The sequence below is a fragment of the Pomacea canaliculata genome, linkage group LG13 (assembly GCF_003073045.1).
Source record: "Pomacea canaliculata isolate SZHN2017 linkage group LG13, ASM307304v1, whole genome shotgun sequence".
Lineage (NCBI taxonomy): Eukaryota > Metazoa > Mollusca > Gastropoda > Architaenioglossa > Ampullariidae > Pomacea > Pomacea canaliculata.
This window is the reverse complement of record NC_037602.1, coordinates 18,814,163-18,833,995: the sequence shown is the minus strand read 5'-3', so window position 1 is coordinate 18,833,995 and position 19,833 is coordinate 18,814,163. Positions and strand designations below refer to the sequence as shown.

At 45.8% G+C, this 19,833-nt stretch overlaps 1 protein-coding gene across 2 annotated transcripts in view; it reads left to right on the top strand.

Moving 5' to 3' along the window:
* Positions 1 to 797: 797 nt before the first annotated feature.
* LOC112554224 (protein CEPU-1-like) overlaps positions 798 to 19,833 on the top strand; it is an 87,344-nt gene continuing 68,308 nt past the window's right edge. For both annotated transcript variants that reach the window (XM_025221903.1, XM_025221902.1), the window contains exon 1: positions 798 to 3,593. In XM_025221903.1, the coding sequence (XP_025077688.1) occupies positions 3,521 to 3,593 (73 nt within the window). In that variant the 5' untranslated portion in view covers positions 798 to 3,520. The remainder of the gene's footprint in view (positions 3,594 to 19,833) is intronic.

The following is a 19,833-nucleotide window of genomic DNA, read 5'->3' as shown; positions in this document are numbered from 1 at the left end:
ACAAAAAAAAAAAAATGATGGAGGGGGGGATGAATAAGAGAAGGGTGGATGTAGTGGTGGGGGAAGGAGAAAATCGTCGACAGGGGGAGCTGCGATCGACCCCGAGGATACAGCAGGAAATGATGAGAGGCCTGGCAGCATCGGCGAATCTGTGTTGGCGAGGGATAAGTCTCCATCGCTCCACTCGTCGGCGCGAGGCTGCTGCGGCAAGTCGCTGGGTGGAGGGCAACGCCGTGCATTGGATCATCGATGGGAGAGAGAGCCGGCCCACCCCTTGGCTTCATGCCCCTCGTCTCTCTGTCTCTCGCTCGCGCCTGCACCGGTCTCTGTCTCGCGCTGCCGGTGCGCGGCGCTGCGTGGGCTGAGGGCATGTTTATGTTTCATTAACGCGGGGAGCTTCCACAATGTAGCGGCACCGGGATTATCGCCACTTGTCCATTACCGTTTTATTCGCACAGGAGTTGATTGCGGCGTTTTGGCCACGGCAATAATTCGCCGCTCGTCCATCTTTTCCTCCCCACCACCATCGCCACCACCACCACCACCAGACCGGACGCACCTTCTAGATCACTGAAGAGGAAGAGAGAGCAAAACTTTCCAGTCTGGCGATTTCGGGAAGAAAGGACTCCATGCGGGGTGTTTGTTCGAACCCTGGGTAAGCTTCGTGCAAAAGTTATTGCACAGTGTTTTCATTTTTTTTTTTTTTCTTAAAAACGAAGATGGAGAAAAGTTTCTGAACTTGACTTACTGTTGTCGGGTGGGTGCATCACTCACCAGGTAGTAAGCAAGTTCTAGAGACCAAAAAAGTCCCTGAAGTGCAGTCAGGTTGGGGAAGACAACTAAAACGTGGACTGCCGTTGAGTGGATTACCTCCCCTCATTGTTCATTCATGTGCGCACTCTGCCTCTTCATTTGCTCTCTCTTGAGTCTACTCTTCGTTTGTGGAGGAACAGTCAGGACTAAACAGAGACATCAACTTGAGTCACACAGGATTCTGACATTTTCGCTCTACTAACATTTACCACCTTGGCAGGACTTGACATCCGTTCTTGTGTTTCAAAATATCGCAAAAAGGCCGCTGAGCACCGACACCAAGACTTTACGGTTCCACCGGGAGGAGAACTACCATCCGCGGGTCCCTGAAGACATCTTCTAAAAGGAGGACCGACCGTGGTCGTCGTAGTCGCTCGTCTGGACTCTCGACGTTTGCTTCTCCTCTTCGTCTCGCTGCGTACGAATCGTCGGCAGTCTCGACCCCGCGCGCCCTGACACCAGGAGACAGACAGCGTGGACAGGCAGCGCCACACCGGAAGTCTGGCAGGCCGAGACTCACTTCCTGGGCGTTGACACAGCGCGTGCAGCGGTCAGCCGAGTGTGACGACCTCGCCTGTCGTCTGCTTTATCCCCGAGCGTCAACCTCCTGAACGCCAGGGTCCACCTTCCTGCGCCGGAAGTGACGTGTCGTTAGAAGAACAGATAACCGAGGAACCGCATGCTAGGATTGTCGAACCTGATGTAAAGATGGTCGACGTGTCGGACAGGATAAAAAAAAAAACTTTTTATAAACACGTGACGTTGATCTATTGATAGATACCTCGGTGGTATTTACAGATACATTGGTTTCCTGACAGATATTTTGCGGAACTACAGACCTTTTTGTTCCGAACAGTGATGTCTAGAATATCACAAAAGGAAAATTAATTCAACTCCTAAAGAGTCAGAGGAAAGAAAGAAAAACCCGCGGCATTATCAAAACAGCAATTTCTAGCAAAAAAGAAAAGAACTGCGAACTTGGTTGATCCTGAACGAGTTGAAAAGAACTTTTTTTTTTGAGCGCGTGCTGTGCCAGTGTCGGACGGCACAAACGCACAACGTGGAGACTCCGACGAATCCTCCCACCTCCTCCGTGTGTCCCCCCAACTTCACCCAAACATCCCCAGCTCCCTCCCCCTCCCGTCTAACGGCGGAAAGCCAGCCTAGCGTCTAATCCAACAGCAGAGTTCATTAATTTCCAGCCCCGGCCCGCTGCCGGCCGTCAGAAGACGCTGCTCGTCGCCAGTCCATCGTTTAGCCGCGCGGCTGCTGCGTGCGTCCAGCTGCACACACGTCTGGACAGCCACTGCCTGACCGACCGACCGACCGACCGACCGGCCGGCCGCCAGTCGCGCACGCGCACACACGCTCTCTCGTTCTTACGTTCGCTCCTTCTCTCTCCCCACCTCGCTCTCTCATCTGGACAGAAGTTTTGTCGGGTTGTGAAAGGGGCGAGCGCCGTACTCCATCATCGACGACAATGAATTTTTTTTAACATTGGATACACTAACAGGTGTTAGTGTATTTTCTGTTTAACTCATGTTTACTCACCTGCGAGGACTCGACCTCTTGTGTTTACCTTGACTAACTACAAGGGTCACCACGCCGAGTGGACCTGTACCTGAGACCAAGGTAGTGCATACCTTCTGTCACTCCTATGTCAACAAGCTTGACCACCTGGATTGATTAAATAAAAAAAAAACAACAGATTTTTCCTCTTCTGACATTCTTCTAAAATCGTCGAGGATATTGTTGACGAAGTGTTTTCCCACGACCTCATCTTTTATCTGCTTCGCGCATGTGCATGCAACATGTCGCAAGATGCGATGCAAATCGATGGACCTTTAACAAAGCTGTGAGTTGGCGGCGGATTCCTCAATCACGTGGTTGTTGAAGACAAGAAGAAAAGCAACTCGGACACAGTTTCCAAGAACGGAAGGCGCGCGCTTCTGTGTGAGCGGCTGGGTGGACAAGTCACATCCGCTCGGGAAACAGCGGAGGCGCGACTCGCAACCAATCCTTTGATCGTCGGCGAGGTTGCAAGGTTTTAAAGATCGTGCTTGTCATTGTTTCGCCGGCCTTAATGAGTCAATCTCGGTTTCTGTGTGGAAACAAGTTGCCGGGATTTTGATGACAAAAAACGAGGACGAGCGCATCTCGCGAAAAGGAATGGTCTCGAAATTATTTTTACAACGAGATTCCAATCTCAGCGTTCGGTACAAATATTTCATCTCTAAAATAAGCGGAGAAACAAAATCTTATTTATATTAAGCAATAACTAGGAATACAATATCAAACAGGTGATGTTTCAGGTTTAAAAAAAACACTGGAGCAACAAGTGGAACTTCGGAAATTCCGGAATTCTAACCGAGTTGGCAGCGCCTAGGGAAGGACTCATCCCACCTCCACCCCGATGGTGTTCGCGAAGGATTTTGAAAGATCTTTGAACTAATCCTCGCAAAATTGCGATGATCAAGGCCTGCTATATCCGACTTCAAGTTTTACAGGAAAGTTAGGCTCGGAGGAGCTCAAGTCCGAGTGGAAATGACATTTGAGGGGAGACTGGTGTCCCGTGCGCGGCGCGTGCCAAGTTCTCGCTAATCACAGGCAGGTGGGCAACGGGACGTCCTCTCCACGTAGGGACTACAACAGTGTGTCTGTGTGTGTGGACGGCGAGACAGAGAGACAAGACAAAAGCCAAGCGAGGATGAGGGAGTACGTGTCGGATCTCCGTAGGACGTCCAGCGTGCTGGTGGTCTTGGCGGCGCTGCTGTCCCAAGGTAAGGGCTCTGACAGATGATTGTCCTCCTCAGCGTCTTACTCCAAAAATTTTCCGCGGCTGCGGCCCTTTGTACTGACGTGGCCAGATGGGCGAATCAATTGTTGATGCTCGGCCATGTTTGTGTTTTCTTCTCTGCAGGAGGTCTGGAGATAGACTGATGGTTGTAATGCAGCTGTCCCTTGTGGATGACTGAGGTTCTCCACTAACAGTTTCTTTTATCTCTGTGTGTGTGTGGTGTGAGGTGCGTGGCTGCGTGTGCATGACATAGCTATCTTCGTAATTTTTTTTAAACTGCTACATGAGTTTTCCCCCCTACTTGTTTTTTTTTCTTCTTGTGAGAAATGGTGGAGTGCTGTTGAACCACCTCTCGTGTCTATGTCCTCATACATTTCTCTTTCTGTCTGTGTCATCATACATTGCCTCCATTCTTGTGTCTCTCTCAGGATACATTTCTCTTTCTCTTGTCTGTGTCATGATAAGTATTTGTACGTCCATTTTCCGCCAAGCTACATGCATGTCTCTGTCTCATAAATTCTCTAATTTTGTGTGATTGCCAAGCTCAGTGCACGTCTCCCTTGATGTCTACGCCAAGCTACACACATTTTCCAAATAGTTCACACACCTACATTATCTATAACGCACTAGTTTATGATGCAGAGAAAGAGAGGAGGGGATGGAGAAGCGGGTGCATACAAAAGTAAGCATGACAATAAATTTGTTTGTCTGTGCGTGCGCGCCATGCTAGACATTGTAAAAGGAAAACAAAACTCTTTTTGCACGTTTCCATAACAACAGTGCGTGCACATGAAAACAAGGAACAATAAATCTTGTAGGGTAGCGAGGGGCGTACATATATATGAAATTCCCAAATGTCATCGGAGGAAAAAACTCAGATATTTCTGCGTATATGTTGTTGTTTACCTATCAGGAAGAATTTCTTGTTTTATTAACATTTTGGCGACTCCCTTGTGTGTCGATGTTGTATAGATTATTATCAGCCTTATCGTCTTCGGCCATCAAAGTCGGCCGTCGCAAACCATCTTAGTCGTGGTACAGAAATCAGTGGCCAGACCTCGAGCATAAGTTGTACTTGGACAACCTCAGTTTGAGTTTGACTGTTGACCACAAGACTGAGCGATGACGTGTAACTGATTTTCAGCAGAGTGATTGATTACTTGGGGGCTAAAGGTCACCAACGCATACGTCAGGATTGTATACGTACACGTTCTACGTTGTCAAAGCCTCAACCAATGAGAGAGCTGGACCGTATATCAACTGCGTGCATCTGTGGTACAAAAGTGACCTCATGGTCCTCTGAATGGTGATGATTGTTTATAGGATTGTCTCTCAAGAACGGAAAAGGGGATATGTATCCTGATTTGGAAAAATATTATCTCGCACTGAGCGTCACCCAGTTATTCAGAAAACAAGTTTGCACCCCACCAGGCCTTTAACGAAAGAAACAGTTTAAAAGGACAGCGACGCCACAAAGTTTGTTTTTTTAATCACCATATGTTGAGATAATTGCTGTTGATCCTGTATCGGTGTAAAACTGACTTATTCACAGGATGAGGATATTACGCACTCAGATTACAGGTCAACGGCAGCCATTTTAAATGCCAGTTATCCTCTAAAAAAAAAGCGGAAATGTAGGAGTACATCAGCCAGGTTTGTGCGCATGCGCCGGCTGTGGTCACGAGGCTGGGTGTCAAGTTCGCACGACACCAATCGCTCTTTGATTTAACGAGCATTAAAGGGATTAGCATCGCCGACGGTCCTGTGGCCAGACCCCGGGTGGCAGTTCTTATCTAACGGCAACAATCTCCACCACTCTTAAGCCTGGGCACGTCACAGCCGGTGTGAGCAGCGCCCCCTAGCATCAGCGGCCGTGTTTGTCTCCCTGGACAGAAAAGTGGCCGCACGCCTCCTTCATCTTGTGAAATTTATGGACGATTAAAAGTTTGAGGGAAGACACGAACATGATGCGAGCTTCTCCAGTGATGCCGAAGAGATATTAGCTTTCTTTTTTCTTTTTTTTTTTTTTTTTTTTTTAGTTTCGTGGAAAGATTGTGTCACGTGACCATGTTCAGTGCAGTCTGTGGTATATCTTTTCTACAATATATTTCTGTCCTGCAGACAACTCCGAAGGATATCTTTTCCGCAAGAAATTTTTTCTACACGATACCAAACATTTCTTTCAAACGAGATACAAGAACGATTAAGTCCAAAAGAGTCAAGAACAGGGCTTGAAATAGTTCTTTTCTGTAATTCTCCATTTTCCATGGTATTAGACATTTACGAAGTTCTTCTCCTTCTCTCTTCCTCTCTCCACTTTCTGTCTTCGTCTTGATCCGTGTTTCTTTTGTACAATCCGCACACGTGGGTTTGATTCAACATCAATCAGACAGAACGTTCTTCACTCAGGACACTGTGTTTACCTGGAAACATAAAGAGTTGTGAAAATTGTTGAATAACACTGTTATGTCGGAGGCTGATTAAACACATCTCCAGGAAGCAGGGAAGCTGGGAGGGCTGGCAGGGAGGATGAAGCAGTCTTTTGCTCGGACTTGTTTGCTGTGTACACAGCGTGGTCGGGTTGTCCAGCGCCATGTTAGCTCCAGGCCCCGGGGCAAAACCAAAACAACCTTTTCTTCTCAACTCGCTTTATCAGAATTTACGCTAAGCGCAGGTGCCTTTTCTGCGGGTTAAATTAATTTGCAAAGATCAAGGATATCTTTTGGTTACACACACGAGTACACACGAGGACCGAGCGATTAATTTGTTTCTTTGAGCGTGAATAGTGTGTGTGTGAGTGTGTTGACACAGAGATTGACTAAACAAATCTCTTCACCATTGCTTTCGTTATTTCCTCCACCACTCACCTGAAATGTAATGTTGCCTGCTGGTATAAAATTTACAAAGGTGTTGACGGCATTGATAAAAATGTTTTTTGTTTTACTAGACCTGCAAATCTGCGGAATCCAGTTGAGAAGTTTGTGACTTTCGTTTTGTTTGTTTGTTTGTTTGTTTGTTTGTTTGTTGTTTGTTTGATGGTTTGGTTTGTTTGATGGTTTGTTTGTTTGATTGTTTGTTTGATTGTTTGTTTGATGGTTTGTTTGATGGTTTGTTTGGTTTGTTTGTTCTTTACTACTCTGCCTTCCAGTTGTCAAACATTGGAATGCTGTATCTGATAATATTAAATTTGCTAGTGTGTTAGTGTAAATAAACAGCAACCACGTGGCTTGATGTAACACGGGGATATTTTAAACGGGTAGCATGCTACCAAAGTCTGTACCCTATCAGCTTTCTACTATTTTCAGGGGCTCAACCTTATCTGAGTTTGAGAAGTAAATGTACACTACCTTTTCCACATATTTTTCTTGAAACGAATTTTCTAGAAACGAATTTCATTATTTTTACAGGCAGAATTCGCTTCGCTATGCCAATCAGTCAGTTCGAGTTCACAGAAGATAACGGAAGTGCATGTCACCTCGGGTAGATGTTCAGACCTGTCAGTGATCCAGTCGCTGTATGTAAATCCGTATTTTAATTCTAAAAGGAAATCAAGAGATTTTTTCCAATCCCAAAATTCTCCAGAAACTAATCAGAATTAACAAGCAGGCATTCTTGCTAATCTGCACGCCGTGTGATCAGCCAAGCTTTGCGACCAAGATGCAACTGGGGGCGGTGGGTTTTTTTTTTTCCCGCCTGGCAGCAGCAACAGCATCAACAGCAGCAGCAGCCGCAGCAGCAAGCAGTCCATTTCGTCACTTACTTCCCTCGTAATCCCGGCGCGTGCGCTCGTGTCCCGCTGCATGTGTTTGGGTACAGCATCCCGCACGTGACTGAATTCTCTTTACGGGAAACCCGAGTAATCCTGAGACATGCAGGGTCACCAGGGTTTGTGACCTCTGTACGACCAGTAAACAGAGAGGCGGCACAAATTAGCCGAGCGCTGTATACCGATCTGGCTAACATGCCTTTGGTGGCCATCTTGCTCTCCCTTTCTCTGAAAAGTGTTTATTCGTACAGTCATTTATTTGTACATAGTTATTTAAAATATTTTGATTTCTACACTTTATGCAGAAATATGTATATATTGTATAGCTTGGTAGATGAAGAGGTAGACTGGTGCTTTTCTGTGCTTTTATTTAAACTTGGTTGACAACAACGTCGGTGTGTGCTTCCCACGGTCAAAGGTTAAGGGGTAGAGATAATGACGACGACACTGACGATGCTGTACTAATGATGATGATGATGATAATGAACTTCACAACATTACGTGAATAAGCAAGTGTATATCTGTTTACGGTTTACAATATACACACCGTCAAACCCAAGAGGTCGCCACATTGATGGTTTAGCTGCTGTAGAGTAAAATTATTGGTTTATTCTTTTTTTTTCTTTTTTTTTTTCTTCCAAGTTTGATAACGCAGATCATCTTCTTCCCATCGCAATAATGCAGTGACATGTCAGGAAACAACAGCAATGAAGCTGCAATCAAGCAAGAAGCAGATTCTACCCGATCCTCCCCCCTCGTCCTCACCCGAGGCTTTTAATTGTAGATCGTTTGAAGGCTGTTCATCATCATAAACAAACACATCAGCCTGTCATATGTATTGCCGCAGACAGGCCCAGGAGAGTCTTCAAGTCCCGCAATCAATACAATTTTCGTGACTTTAACGGCGGAGAGGCTGCAGCTAAGCGGAGATAACCGCGGCTCTTATCATGCCGGCGCACAGCCTGACATGCTGGAGGGGCGCGCGAGGTGAAGCCCCCAAAACGTAGCAGACGATCGCGCTGTTTGAAGAAGACTAGCGCCGTCTACTCCGAGAACAGGGAGATCACTCTTTTGGCAGTCTTGAGGGAGACAACTCTTACCACTAGAAAGTGGAGGTGAGTGAAACCTTATTATCGGGAGAAGCGGGTGGGAGGGTAGCGGCGATATTAATGGAGATTTGACGGCAAACGGTTCCGGCAGCCACTGGGAGTCTATAAAATGATTTGCACGACAAGGGTGGTGGTGGTGGTGATGATGGTGGTGATGGGGATGACCACCACCCAGCAATCCATACCCGTGCGTGAGTGCGCATGACTGGAGAAACAACATGGCTGTCCAGGTCAGCCTTCACCATCCGTCTCTTCAATGTCTCCATCCCCACATTTTTAACAAAAAAAGTATTTAAAAAGTTGCCGTTGGGTGAGCGGATTTCAATGCCGCAGACGTCAACAGAATTTGTTGCCAGGGTGGACGAGGTGCGAACAAGGACATGTGACCATCGCTGGCAATGAATGCATCATGAAGTTAAGAGAAAGTTTATCAATTAGGAGCGAGCCTTCCCATCAGGCCGCAGTCGCCGATGTTTGCTCAGTGTCCACTTTTTATGTCGCTTGGCGGTTTCTTCCCAATCGCTCCCCGGCTCTGAGCAGGAGGGTGGGTCGATTAAGAAAACGGGGGGAACCCGACGGATTGTTAATTTGTTCTGAGAGCAGCACAGCCTGAGAGGCTGTTCCGACCTGTTGACACCACCCCTCCGTTCCTGATTAAGACAAATCCAAGTTTCGACTGGTCGGAGATACCCGTGTTCGTCCTGAGTGGACCACAGAGAGAGAGAGAAAGACGAGGAGAGTGTCCATTTTTTGTAAAAAATCGTGACTTTCTTTCGTTACAAAGTTTTTCTTTAGTTATAAAATCGCAGCGAGGTATGAAGAAAATCTGGAACACTTCTTTGAGGCCTGAGAAAAACTGTTTTCACAGACAGGAGGAAGACAGAAGAAATGCTGTTTCCGTATAAACAGTTTTGTGAGTGACAAGCAATAACACAGATGAGCAAGGGGTCGGGTTAGAGAAACTCAATGTTCAGAAAGTTAAAATTGAAGAAAAGCGAGAGCAGGGCAGCCTGGGTACAATAATGGTGGAGAGGACTTTTCAAGGAATGATAGCAGTGAAGGGTGGGGTGGTAGAGAGAGAGATTGAGAGAGGGAGTGGAAAGACAGAGATCTTGAGTAATTATGGTTGATTGATTAAAGATTAGTTTCAGTCGCCTGTCTGTTGCCTGTCTGTGCGATTGTCTGTCTGTCGCTCATCCACATACACTAATCTTGTAGAACTATGTACTTGGACAGATGTGATGAGTACAAGATTTAATTCTCCTCAAAATAAGACAGAGAGGCGTTGTCTTTAAATTAAAGATGGCAGCCACTTCATTTTGGAGTAGACAAAAATTTCCTGTAGTTTCTACTGATTGATTTATTCAACCAGTGAAAGGAGTTCCAACCTCACACACCACGTGTCTGGACACATTGTGACAAAAACATTCGTTTTCACCCTTCGTAATCTTTCAAGATTTTAAAACACATTTCAATAAATTCTCTTAACAGCATTTAAAAAATTCAGTAGTTTACTTCATTTCAATAAATCTAATAGGTTTTAGATCATTTCAATAAATTTAATAGTTTTTTAGTCTCTGTTAGTACACACTTCATTATAAATAATTTTACTGCTTTCGTCAGTTTTACTTCTCTCAGTAAATTCAATAATGTTACATCAGTTGCATGCTGTTGTCTCTGTTTTTTCTTCTCACAAATTTATGTAACAACACTGTTCCTATCAACACGAGGCTGATTCTGTGTGGGAGATGACTGGAGCTGGGTTGGCATCACATGACCAAAGCATCGAGCCCTCCACGTAGTCTCGGTTCATGTTCACCTTCCTGGAGGAGCAGAGTGGGGGTCAAAGGTCGGGGAGTGGTGATGGGGGTTGGTGTAGTGGAGGTGGAGGTAGGGGTAGTGGTGGAGGTTGGGTTGATGGAGGTGGGGGTTGGGATAGTGGTGGTGGAGGTTGGGGGGGACTGCGCATGCGCGCTATTGAATGCAGGCTTTCCCTGGACCCTCCAAAGGAGTTTCGTGCGCTGATAGTGAAAACACACCATTTGTGGCAGAAGACCTGACATAAACAAGGCGATAAAAGGCGAGGGGGGAAAGAGTTCTCAGAAAAAGGCTTCCGAGGTCAGCTGGCACGTTTTCAATACCTCAAGGTGCCTCGTTGTCAGGATGACATCGGGTGTGGACAAGCAAACTGAGAAATACTTTTATTTTAGTCGAAAGATTGCATGGTATCGCAAAAACTATATCAATAACTTATCCATTCATTCTTATTTTATTTTATCTTCTGGCAAGTAAAATGCCAGTTTTTACCTACACACAAGCTGTGGGTAGTGGGGGTGATGATGGTGCCAGACAGCACGATGAAAGGCTCCATTAGGAGAAAATGGCGAAGAAGGCTGGAAACACATGAAACATGTTGAACTGCTCACCTCCGAGTCCGTTGACAATAACTGTGGCACTTGTCAGCTAACACACAATTACAGGAGTGGACAGACTGGAATAAAGTGCCACAGAACCAGTGCTGAGCGACATGGTGGCGCTGTGCATCCTGGGAAACAACAGAAAGTCGACTGGGTGAGGTTCGTTTCTTCCTCTGCTCACGATCTCAGACCTCGTTGTTTACATTGAGAAAACATCTAAAGGAGATGTGAGTGGATGTACTACACGTTTCTTGATTATTTGACAAGAAATTTGAGATTTTTATAGTGTGACTGAGTATGAGCAAGGGGACAGTTGTGAAGGGTACCAAAAACATTTATACTTTTATACCCGACAAATGTTATTCTTAATGTTTTTCTCTCATTCAGAGATTCATATATATATATAATTAAATAATTAAATTATCATAAAACTCTGTATTTTTGGAAGATTTTTGATAGCTTCGCGATTTAAAAAATATCTTCCTTTCTTGTTTCTGTGTAAAACTTCGTAATACTTGACCCTAACTACTTACCTGCTGTGAGAAGTGTCATCAAGACAATCAGTCAAAGGCCAAAGATCTTGAGGTCAGGATTGAGAGGTTAAGAAGCGATAAGTATATAAGCTTACAACAGGTGAGTATCCTGTCCGACACTTGCAAGTTGTTAGTCGCAAGTACCCAGGAAGCAGACTGTTGACGAAAGTTCAGGAAGCAGCCAGAGGACAAAACCACTTGATTACAGATATAAATGTTTTCTCTGTTTCTTTCTTTCTCCTCACGCGACATGACTGGCGACGTTGATGAACTCGTCTGCTTACAGCCAGCAGTCTGGTCGCCATGTAAATGAGACCCGGGGTGTGCATTACAGTGTTACAGGGGTTACACGACCTGCCGACAGCCATCTGTTTCATCAATTATTTCTTGAGACTTGCTTAAGAGTGTCACTTGAGGTGATGCTGCTCACAAGTCAAATTAAAGAGCAGATGGGCTTAAAATAAATTGTCTGCAAGTTTTTATGGGATTGCAGTGAACGTCGACTACAGGTGAAAGACTTTTTGTTGCTGGATGTCGGGGTAGGGTAGCGTCACGTGACCCATCCTTTCAATAACTTTCAAGCAGAAACTTTATTTGTCCGACATCTGGCGATGCCCGAGGGTGAACTGTGCTGACGTCACTGAAGTATAGGGACTTGGAGACTCCACAGCAACCACATCCACCCACCTCAAGTCCCCCAAGTAGCCATGATTCCAATGCCTCGCAGAAACTGCACTCACTCCACTCGCATCACGCAAAACCTTGCGCCAGCCTCACGTGACCGACGTGTGCCATAACAACAATCAGCGCGTCAGACCCCCGTCGCCGTCACGTGACCGAGCCGGGGGATATTAGCGTTAAAGGTTAAAGGGCAGCGTAGAACTGACAGTAATGGTAAGTTTCCTGCGCCGGACGGTCACGCAATGGAGGGCCCATACACACCGCCACTCCCGCCGCACGCGTTGCCATGGACACCAAGACGAGACTCCAGCGACCTGCCAAGATGGCGGAAAATCTGCGATTCATCATCCCAGTTCCGAAAGATTTGGAGTCTCAGTAAAGCTCGTCTGTGCTCATCTTTCTGACTTGACCCGGTCTTTTATTATCAGCATTATTCTTTGAGGATGGAGGGAAGTTTGTTTCAGTTTACATTTTCTGAGGTGTACAAAACAAAAAAAATCCTCTACCTCCTTCGCACCCTCTCCCCTCCAACTAACAACCCTCTCTACTTTAACCTGTAAATGATTTATATCAGAAGACTATCTTCTATATGGATAGGTTTTTATTTTGGACGAGGGGTGGACTTGGATGGCGTTGTCCTGTTGGGTTTGGCGTCTTGCTATCAATCTGTTTGTAAGTACCCGGTCCTGTGCGTTTATCAGCAATTTTCTAGACTGACCGTGCACTAAGATGGCGGCCATATGTATGAGCACGTGAGCAGTGATTTGAGCTCATGAGCAGTGATTGTGAGGCGTCAAACACTGTGAGAAATCAGTCCAGCAGCCACGTCTGCTGACGCCGGGTGTCCGTGGGACGGCGCGAGCTGCCAGCCCAGTAATGTCGGGGTCCTGGCAGTTACTGCGCACTTTACTGTCGCCCGGTCACGTGACTTTGGGTAATAGCTTAGCTTATGGAGTCTTTGCAGACGGCACTCCACTACGTCTGCGCACCACGCTATTCCTTTAGAGTAGCCTCCCCTGTCTCCGACATGACACATTGGTATTCCCAGACCTTTTTTGTGACTAACGGGGTGGGCCTCTGGGACCGTTTGAGGGTTGGTCGTTGCCATGGATATAATGTTTGCTTTTTGGTGTCCAGCCGACCATATTTTCAGCCAGTGCTTTTGTGTTGACATTGGAAACTGCGTTTTTTAAATGTTTCCAGAGAAGTCTTGTTTTTAAAGTCTATTTTAGTCTATTCACCTAATTCTGAAATGAAGAAAACTTTTAAATTAACAGAAAAGATAGAATAGGATTCTATTTCTATTAAAGTCGCTTTATTTCGTTATGGAGGAGTGTTTCTGTAAAGTCGTAAAACCTTTCTATTACAGGCTTTTGCAGCATGGCACTTCCGCCGGAAGTTGACAGGCCGTCCTGTTGATGACGTGTAATCCCGTCTTAATTTGGGCCAAATGACTGCTGGGTAGGGTGGTCACTTGTGCAAACAACTTTGCTGTCGTGGCACTGGACTTTCATTAGCCACTGCGCCTGGGAGGGTCCGGCGACCTTCTGTCGAACTCTGACCTCGCTGCTCCGCCGCGGATTATTGTCAACAGTGCAAGACGTCCGGCGCATTACAGACGGCTGTCTTCTCCCATCCAATCCTCGGATGGCCTTTCCGATGGACCACTCACACAAATGATGTCTGATTCCGGTGGTCGTGAGGTAGATCGGCCTCGGCCTCCTCCTCTCCTCACCCACCAGCTTCTACTGGCCAAAGCCTCATTTCCACACGTGAACTTAATGACTTCCCGGGGATAACTCCAGTTTCACTACCCTTTGTTTCTCTACCTGACATTTATCTACCCTACGTTTATCTACCTCATGTTTTTCTACTCTGTTGATGTTCTATTCAGTGAGTTCCTTGAGTTCTTAGGTGTATGTTCCATGAGGTCTGTCAGGATGAACTCATAACTGCAGATGCAGAGGGACGTGGAGAGCAGTGTAGAGAACAGAGAGTTGGCCGAGAGTTGTGAGCGTTCACTTTAGTGTACACGTCACACAGACAGCGCCGTAACGCACTCACACACTCACGTGCACACGAAGGACACGACAGACAGGAGAATCGGCAGACAGGTGGAACAGTAACACCTGATAAGTGAAAACTGGCAGCCGTCACGCCAGACTGAGTTACCTGTCTTCAAAACTTTAACATCCCCACCCGTCACAAAAAACTGTAACATTCAGGAAATGTATGCCAAGGCATAACAGCGTCGATGGTTGCTAGAGTGATGGAAGTGAGTGCATCAACGAGCAGCGTCCCAAAAACTGAAGCAAATGTTTTTTTAGGGGCTTCCGTTAGCACATTACCCTCCCCTCACCTCACCTCCCCGCTTCTAGCCTCGCCTTCACTTGCCTTCCTTCCTTCCTTGATCAACGCACAGTGAACACTCGTCACGGCTTCGGGGAGTCGGCGTTGTTTGATGTCAAGAGCTGTCACTAAAAGCTGTTGTCACTTATACAACACAGACACGAGTACCTCCTCGTTGTCATCACAAAAAGCCTCGTGTCATCGAAGATGTCACATCGTCGTGTGTATTTCTAGACCTCAGCTTAACGTCTTCGTGATGAGATGAGGAAGCCTGGAGTGGACAGAGGGTGAGTTGGAGTCTCTTGACGAATTTCAGTATCATAAGGTCACTTTTAATGAGCACTTTACAAGAGATGATAACTGGGTGGCAAAATACCCGTGTCTACTGTGAGTCTCAGCACCTCTTCCGGTTGTCACGTGTCTCTGGAGGGAAAAATCACAGCCGTTTGGTAACACTGAGCTCCTCCATTTCTAAGTGGTTAATACGACGAGGAAATCCCTCAGGAGAATTTAGCACGCTTATTTTCCATCTTCTTTTCCCTCTTTTTCTTCTTCTTTGTCACGACGATGAAAGGCCATCTGAGGCCAGTAGAGTGCACCCATCATGCACTCGGGGCATGACGTCGTTTGACCCCCCATAACGCGCCGATCGTTTTGGTGGAAATGCGATATCCGGCGCATGGCCTCATCTGGATGGCAGGAAACGGTCGCTGTTGCTGGTGAATCGGCTTTTCTGGGTGGGTCTCCAGGCCTGACGCAATGGACCAAGAAGGGTACAATGATCAAAAACCGAGATGGCAGGACAGAAGGGGGAGTCGTCAGTAGACGAAGACGAAGAACAAGAAGTCAAGGAACGTGAACGCTAACAAAGGAACAAGACGAGGAATGAGCAATGGTCTTGGTCAAAGATGGACGGAAAATAGATGCACAATAAAAGGCAACCAACATAAAGATATTTTTAAAAAAAATCTTTACAATGAAACTATATAAGATAATCAACAAAAAATAAAATGACAGAAATTTATTTTTTAAAATAGTTTGTCTACGAGACTTAGTAGAGGGTTATACCATAGAAACAGACCTGCAGGACTCTTATCTACTTTGTCCAGCCTCCTGCCACCCTGGTTCTCAGTATCTCATCCGTTATTTCCACGTTCGTGTGCTGTCCTCTCTCTGTTCTGGAAGTCGCATTCTGTCTGTACACGTGCATTTGTTTTCCCGGGTTTATGACTGGCACGAATATACATGAGATTGAGTGATTGCGTGCGGAATTCACTTTATTTCTCGAGTAATATTCTGAAAAGTCCGAAGTTCCAGCTCGGATATTTCTCCATGGCTGTTAGGAGAAGAGTAATGTTGCTTTGGTGTCTTGGCTGTTTAGTGAGTGGGTGTTAGAAAGACTTCGTTAAGCCCATCCTTATCATTATTCTTTCTTCGTCTGCTTGTTTCCGCAACATCCAGGCTTCTTTGGCACGACCGTTATCATGACAACGATTTTAACGCTTTCCGATAGCTGGGTGTGGATCTTATCAAGGCGTTCGTCTTCTCCGTGTCATCTGTCTCCTATGATCATTCGGTGTGCATGCAGGCATCTTAGTTCTCCGCAATACCATGCTGCTGACATCGGCGTGAAATTAAAAAACATGCCAACAGACGAACATACAAAGACACTAATAATGGCTGCGTTTCACACATTGAAATACTTCTCCCTTTTTTTATCCGATACACATTACCTCCAGCGTCTTAATGACTTCCGGAAAAATTCGTAGTTCGGTCAACACACCCTAGCCTCCTTTCACCCTGTGGCCACGTGACAATTGACTGATACACCCTCTTATAACGTCCACGCATGCGCATGTCATATCGTTTCTTCATCGGAAGTAGTCATAGCCGCCATTTTTCTCGCGGTCTGTTTCTTTCTTTCCCTGACATCGTGGGGCTCGTGATACTCCCATGCACGTGCTACGCCGAGTTCCACGGCCGACATCTTGAAAACCTTGCAGGGAGGTGTTTCAAACTGATGAGAAAGCAAATAGAACTTAGCAGGGCGTCAGCACGAGCTTTGCCAGCCTCCCTGCATGCTCTCCCCTTGCTGGGTGCTGTCATGGCGGCCCATTCATACCGCGGATTAAAAATAAAAATCAATGTTCGGACTCCTTGACTTCGCACCCCTGGTCTAGTTTGGGCTTTTCTCGAGGCGTCCAACATAAATTGAATTGTGAAGGCGTTACTCCGTCTCCTGTTGTCACACAGGTCGCCCTACACTAAGATCTGTTTCACACGACGCAGCAAATCTCACGCGCTGATTTGATTGGTCCTTCATGAATATGGAGCCAACCGTCACTGCGGGCTGGGCGGACGCCGGTTTGTACTTTTTACCTCCTTTGCTGTGGATCATCTTGACACTTGCACCAAAAATAATGAAATAATGCAGTTTGTAATAATCTCTCATTCTCACACACACACACACACAAACGCATGCACGCACGCGCGTAAAATTTTTCTACCTAAAGGCAATTTAAATATTTGAAATCCTTTGTGAACGGCGAAATGATGTGTCTGCTCTCTCTCTCTCTCTCTGATATTATTTTTTCCTCCAGAGTCCTGGCTGAACGCCCCTAAAAATGTTTGTCATCTTACATTGAACTCAGAGTTTGACAGAAGACTTCAACGATCTCAGATTTTTATGTGCGCGTTCGTGTGTGTGTGTGTGCGTGAGATAGAGAGAGAGAATGCGTTTGTTGGTGTGTGCTTGTGTGAACTGCACATACTTAGTCGTTTATAAATGTTTATATCAAAGAAAACGGAAAATTATTTTTTAGTAGAGGAGCTGCTGCGGGTGGGGTAGGGGCGGTGTACTGTGGGGTAGTGGCGCTGTGTGTTTGAGACGAGGATGGACTGAATGCTGAAGAAATACAGCGCCTACCCCGTCTGTCCCACATTTTATGACAACAGTGATCTCCCTCAAAGGATTGTAAATCCTCTTTATGTCACCACCCTCGCTTTTTGTCCATCATGGGTGTCGGACAGATGGTGGCGAGCTGAAGCAGATGTGTAACTTACTGGTTTGAAGAAACTGCTGGGAGAGAGCTTGTGGACATATAAATACATATACATATACATAAACACATGCACAGAAAGATATATTCACACAAACTCACATAAAAACAAAAAACAAGCATAATCACATATCTACAAATACTTACATGAACACACATATACAAAAGTACAAACACACAAACACACATACCAAGAAACACATTAACATACATCCATACACAACGCACGTGAACTTCTCTCAGCAAACACACACACAAACACACACAAACTCAGGCGGTGAGGAGAGACAGAAGAAGAAATCAAGAGGTGCTTGGAGACAAAGAAAGACGAGTGCAAGCAGGGTGGCGTGCATCCAAGCTGCAAAAACTTGCCTCGTAAAGGCAGGAGTGGCAAATAGCCAGGACGAATGAAATCATCTGAAGTTAAGCACCGGCAACCCATTAAGGCTGGGGGTGGGGGTGGGGATGATGGAGGGAGGGGAGACCATGGTGTGGGGGGTCTAATGACATCCACGGTCCGCGGGGGCTGGAAGGTTCTGAAGCAGCGACCGTTGTTTTCACACAGACAAGAGTTTTACGACAAAACCACTTCCCCGCTCCTCCGTCACCCGCTTCATTTCCTTAACCCGAGCCATTGTTGGCCACGAAGACATCTTGTCCTCTGCTCTTCCCAGCAAACATTGCGGCGGCAGGAAGGACAGTGTTTCTCCTGTGTTCTTGGGAACAAGTGAGCTCAGCACTGTGAAGGCTGTTTGTAGGGAGGGTAAGCTTTCTTCCAGAAGTCATAGAACCTAATCAAGCTTGCCATGTGAACCTGTTATGTTCAGGCCTCCATTTTATTGCCGTGTCTTCCTGTCCTTTGTTCCTGGTGGGTCTGCAGCTACAGCTGATTGTGTGGCGGTGGGAAGACAGATAGTTGTATTAAAACACAATAATGGGTTGAGAATGCATAGGGTTTAAATTTTTTCCCTTGAAAGTTATTTTTAATTAGTTTTAATGTTGATATTACATAACTTGCGGTGTAGTCATTCTTCGCGTGTTACCAGAATCGTCTGCTTCGTTGGATGAAACACCTGACATGAAGAATGTCTCCATGGAGTGTAGGACAGGTGAAGATTGACACACCTGAAATCAGAGAGTGGCATGGATAAGTCCATGTCACATCACAGGTGATGCGCGTGCATGTCATTCACTTTGTTGAAGCAGTTTCTTGTCTGTAGCTGCCAGCTGACTGATGTAAGAACATTTCTACACACGAACACTGTATGTGTCTCTGTTTCAGTGAGGAGAAACATTTTTATTATTCACTCTTTGTCTAAGGAAGATATCAAAAAGAAATCTTGTCATTCTTCTAGACATGAATATCGCAGGGTTTGGCAACTTTGGTGTAAGCATGATGGAGGGACTCTTTCGTTTGCGCTTTCTCTCTCCCCACACCCCCCACCCCCCCCCACACACACACATATACACACGTAGATATATCTACACCCAAGTGCATATCTTAACTGATAAGTTTGATTTCATGCACACACAAGAGAAATGAGTGTCCTGCCCATCTTACTCTGAGTTTACTAACGATTTCTGTGTTTTGCGATTCCTTTTATTTCCAGGTATTCCACGATAACGAGGGATAACGAGAAGTTTGTTCCCGATTGTTCCATCATAGCATGGGATAATGAAAAATAACGAACAACCTCAGACTCATATTCCAAGTCCAAGAGTTCATGGATCATTTCCATTTTTGTTCTTCGAGATGAGTCGTGTTACCTGGACACTTAGTCTTCCAGAATTGTATAATTAAAGGACATACATCATCATCATCATCATCAACAACAACAACAACAAAAACAACAAAATTTATGATCATAGTCATGAAATAATAAGAATAATACACTGGTTGAGCTCACGCACGACCATGTTTACAACTGATGTTTTCCAATCCATGCCAGCCGCCACGAGGACCTGGCATCTGTCCTGCTCATCATGTCCAGTGCCGTGCTGTACCCGCCATCAGTGGACACGATGCTCTCAGCCTTCACTTACCTCCAGACGGTCTGGGAACTAAATCCTGTCTACAGCACATCTTAACATTTTAAAATAATCGGATAAAATGTTTAGGTTTGGAAAAAACTAGAAACTGTAGATTGGTTAAATTTAGTTGGCAACAATTAATTGCCTCTGTTGACCTTTCTCGTGTTTCTCAAACTAAAGGTAATGTGTGTTCGTGAAATGTCTGACACTGTGATGTTTCATCCAAGAGACAGAGCTGACACTTGATACACTCCCCTCCACTGGCTTTCAAGCTCCTC